A 3,915-nucleotide genomic window follows, 5' to 3' on the forward strand; every position below is an offset into this window, starting at 1 on the left:
TTTTTATGTTTTTTTGTTCAGTATTAATTCACATAAATAACAATAATTTTCATAAATTATTGCGTCATAAGTTCTCATAAATCACAATAAGTCATTTGAAAACTTTTGTGAGATGAGATTGTTCATTTATTCAGATAGCTACACGAATCAACTATTATTTCAGGATTTTTTTTTTTAACTTTTATTTTATAATTTTATATAACTTAAACAAATTATAATATTTACGTGATATTTTTAAAATTATGTATTCAATGACATTGGTACACACACAATGCGTATATATATATATATATATATATATACTATAAAGTGTCAACAGTCATTAATTGATTCAAGAACCTCAATCTTCAGGGTCAGAGCTTACGTGAAATTATAAAATTTTGCTAGTCACAGTACACAATGCGTATATACCCTGAAGATTGAGGTTCTTGAATCAATTAATGACTGTTGGCACTTTATAGTGTATATATATATATATATATACACTATAAAGTGCCAACAGTCATTAATTGATTCAAGAACCTCAATCTTCAGGGTCAGAGCTTACGTGAAATTATAAAATTTTGCTAGTCACAGTATGGACCAAATATACAGTACCATTAGTTTACATGTTTCTTTTTCACTAGTGAATGATTGGAATTGTCACCCAATGAAGATTGCCACTTTGTAAATCCACACCAACCTCCCTTGATTTGATATTCAACACATCATCAAATTTTTGGAGAGATTGTATCAAAACCATACAAGAAAAATGACACCTCACCCTGAGAAAACGACACTGGCTAAAACTGACCATTAATCCTGAATTATTTAATCATGTGGTATCTCCAACTTATTAGTTATAAGTTATAATCTTTTCTTGAAGAGTTGCCACCAACTAGGAGGGGGGGAGAAAGAAAGAAAAGAAATGGGAAGTAAAGTTTCTCCAAGAAAGTTGCATTATGATGTTAGTATGTCAAAGAGAACAAGAAAGCCATTGAATCTGAGTGCAATTAGTGATGAAAATCCTCAGCAGTCTGAAGAGTTGATTGGCTCAGTGGAAAACAAACAAGTTCCAAGTGAAGAAGAAAGGAAATATGAGAGGAAGAGTTTGAAACAGCTGATTGAAGTAAGAAGCATTTCACTAAGGCAACATTTTATAGAGGAAGAAAAGCAACTTCAAGTGATGGTAAAACAGCAGCCAGAAGAAAGCATAGTAAATGGATTGAAGTTGAAGAAAATTATGAGATGTTATACCAAAGTTTTAAGTCATATGATTAAGAGAAAGAAGACTGCTGGTTACAGAATGAAAATGCAGGTCCACAAGTCCAAATCTTGAGCTTATACAGAAAAATTGAGTTTTTTCTTCCTTAGGATCTAAAAACTCTCCCGCTCCCAACTCCCAAGAGGAAGAATGGGGTCGGGGAAGATTAATACTATATGAATATGTATATGTGCATATGCACTTCTTTTTGACAAATTTATTGTTATTTGCATTCACGGAGGCAGTCCTTATTTTTTTCTGATAAGGTAGTTTTTACAATAAGATAGACAAAATCACTTTTTTTAAATATTTTATTTTATCTGGCAGACCAATTTTCATTCTTAAAACGTGACCGGCGCTCAATAGGCATAACTTCATCGGGCAAACCATAAGTACCCATAACAACCTAAACACCTACCAAGTCACGTTACTTTGAAGAAAATCGGACGTAGTTTTTATGTTTCTAGGACTATTATATTCAATAATTTTGTGTCTCAGCCACATGTTCAACTTGATATGACCGGGAAGTAGATAATACCTTCTTATTTCTTGACCGAAAAGTTCTTGAATGGCTTCTCATACTTGAAAGGACGCACGCCTCTTTACATTTATTGAGCATGCCTTTCTGTGATTCGGCAAATAGTTTTGCCAGTTACCAAGGTAATGATTACTTTAGTTTGAGAACCGCCTATAAACTTGCCTTTCTTTTCACTTTTACTTTACTCTTTTCCAAATTTCGTCAGCAAACCCTTCAATTCTCTGCAACCTCTCCTTCTAGCAAAACATCCGATAATTTTTTTCTTGATCTATTTCACCATGTCTTCTCTACATATTGTAATTTTCATCATCGGAAACATTACTGCTATCGTTAAATAAAACAGTTCTGTAGTGACCATGACTTCACCACTTTCAACAACCGCTGGTACCGAGACTTGCATCGACAGTCCAAAAAATATAAACCCAAAAATACTGGCATTGAGCCCCTCACTACGAGCACGATCATTCCTAAAGAATAGTCTTTTAACAAGGATCTTCAAATCCAGAGCACTTCTTTTAATCCAGACAATGACCAGGATAGGGCGATCGACAAGTATACTTCGTCCATTCGGTCGACCAACATTTCTATTGTGAAGGAGGACAACAACTGGAAAAATATCGAAGTGTTGGTCCCGCTTGACGTGGAGAAGGTGACCTTCGTTAAACTAGGATTTTTTTTTGTTTATACATACACTTTTACCCTCAAACTTGGATATGAGATTGACCCTATATCACGACCCTAAATCCAACTAGCCATGATGACACCTAACTTTGCTAGGTAAGCCAAATAATAGCATTCCGATTCAATTAATATTTAACTAACTCTAATAGACTCCCCAAAGACCGGTAGTACAAATCATGAGCTTCTAAGATTAGAATTTACAAAACTAGTGTAAAATAAAAATACGTCATCTGTCTGAAATATAAATGAACAGATTTAAAATTCTCAAACTACCATGGACAAGAGGCACCAGTGACTGGAATGCAGGTACATCTTCAGATCCAGCTCTCGCCGTACGCAACTACATCAACATCCGAAATCTGTCCGCAAGGTACAGAAGTGCAGTATGAGTACAACCGACCCCATGTACTCAATAAGTAACAAGACTAACCTTTGGACTGAAAGTAGTGACGAGCTCAGTAGGTATAGTCCAATATAAAAATAACAGTACATAAATATAAGCGTACTTTCAAGTTCAACAATTAAGCTCAGTGCAAGTAAAATAGCTCAATTCTAACTGATACGAGGAATATGAGATCTCTATATCTACATGTCAATGTACATACTGTATGTGATGCACTTCAGTGGAAACCTCATATACTCAAATCTCAAAATACTCAATTACTCAGTACTGTATATGTCCAATCCAGCCCAGGGAAGATCCATCCCATATATATGAACACATCGACTGACAGTCAGTCACTCAATACTGTATAAGGCCAATCCAGCCCAGGGGTAAATTTATCCCCAAATGTAAATGACTCGGACAAGATTCATGTCCAGGGAAATTCATCACAATTATAAATAAATAAGGCAAGTCCATACCCTGGGAAGTCCATCCCGAATATATATAAATAAGGCAAGTACATGCCCTGAGAAGTCCATCACAAATATAAATCATCTACGCTCATTGTGGGGGGTGTAAACTCCGGAGGGGATTCTTCAGCCCAAACATAATATAAAGCCGATATGGCCTGCTATAGGCGGGCAGCCCCGATCTATATAATAATAAAACCGATATGGCCTGCTGCAGGCGGGCAACCCCGATCCAAATAATAATAAAGCCTAGAAGTACTGGTGCAATGGGCAGCCCCGATCAATATAATAATAATATATACAAAGCCGATATGACCTGCAGCAGGCGGGCAACCCCGATCCCATAAATATCCTCACAATGGATGAACATGACTGAGTATGAAATGTATATTTTAAACAATTAAATTCAACAGCAACACGACCCTATGGGTCCCAAAATATCGACACGTAGCCTAAACATGATCTTTAATATGCGTCTCAGCTCAATTTCTCTAACACGCGGAGAATATGCGGACAAAAATATGATTTTTTAATTTTACAACTCCCGAGAATTTATTTAAGTCACAATTTCTATGGTGCACGCCCACACGCTCGTCAC

The 3,915-nt window shown here is 35.9% G+C and overlaps 1 protein-coding gene across 1 annotated transcript; it reads left to right on the forward strand.

Moving 5' to 3' along the window:
* The first annotated feature begins 907 nt into the window (after positions 1-907).
* On the forward strand, positions 908-1,318 carry LOC138897348 (uncharacterized). Its single transcript, XM_070183312.1, has one exon. The coding sequence runs from the start codon at positions 908-910 to the stop codon at positions 1,316-1,318; it is 411 nt and encodes a 136-aa protein (XP_070039413.1).
* Positions 1,319-3,915: the final 2,597 nt, after the last annotated feature.

The sequence above is a fragment of the Nicotiana tomentosiformis genome, chromosome 8, assembly GCF_000390325.3.
Source record: "Nicotiana tomentosiformis chromosome 8, ASM39032v3, whole genome shotgun sequence".
NCBI lineage: Eukaryota > Viridiplantae > Streptophyta > Magnoliopsida > Solanales > Solanaceae > Nicotiana > Nicotiana tomentosiformis.

What these genes read in the sequence shown, in the direction of transcription:
- LOC138897348 (XM_070183312.1), top strand. Translation starts at nt 908, where the DNA reads ATGGGAAGTAAAGTTTCTCCAAGAAAGTTGCATTATGATGTTAGTATG.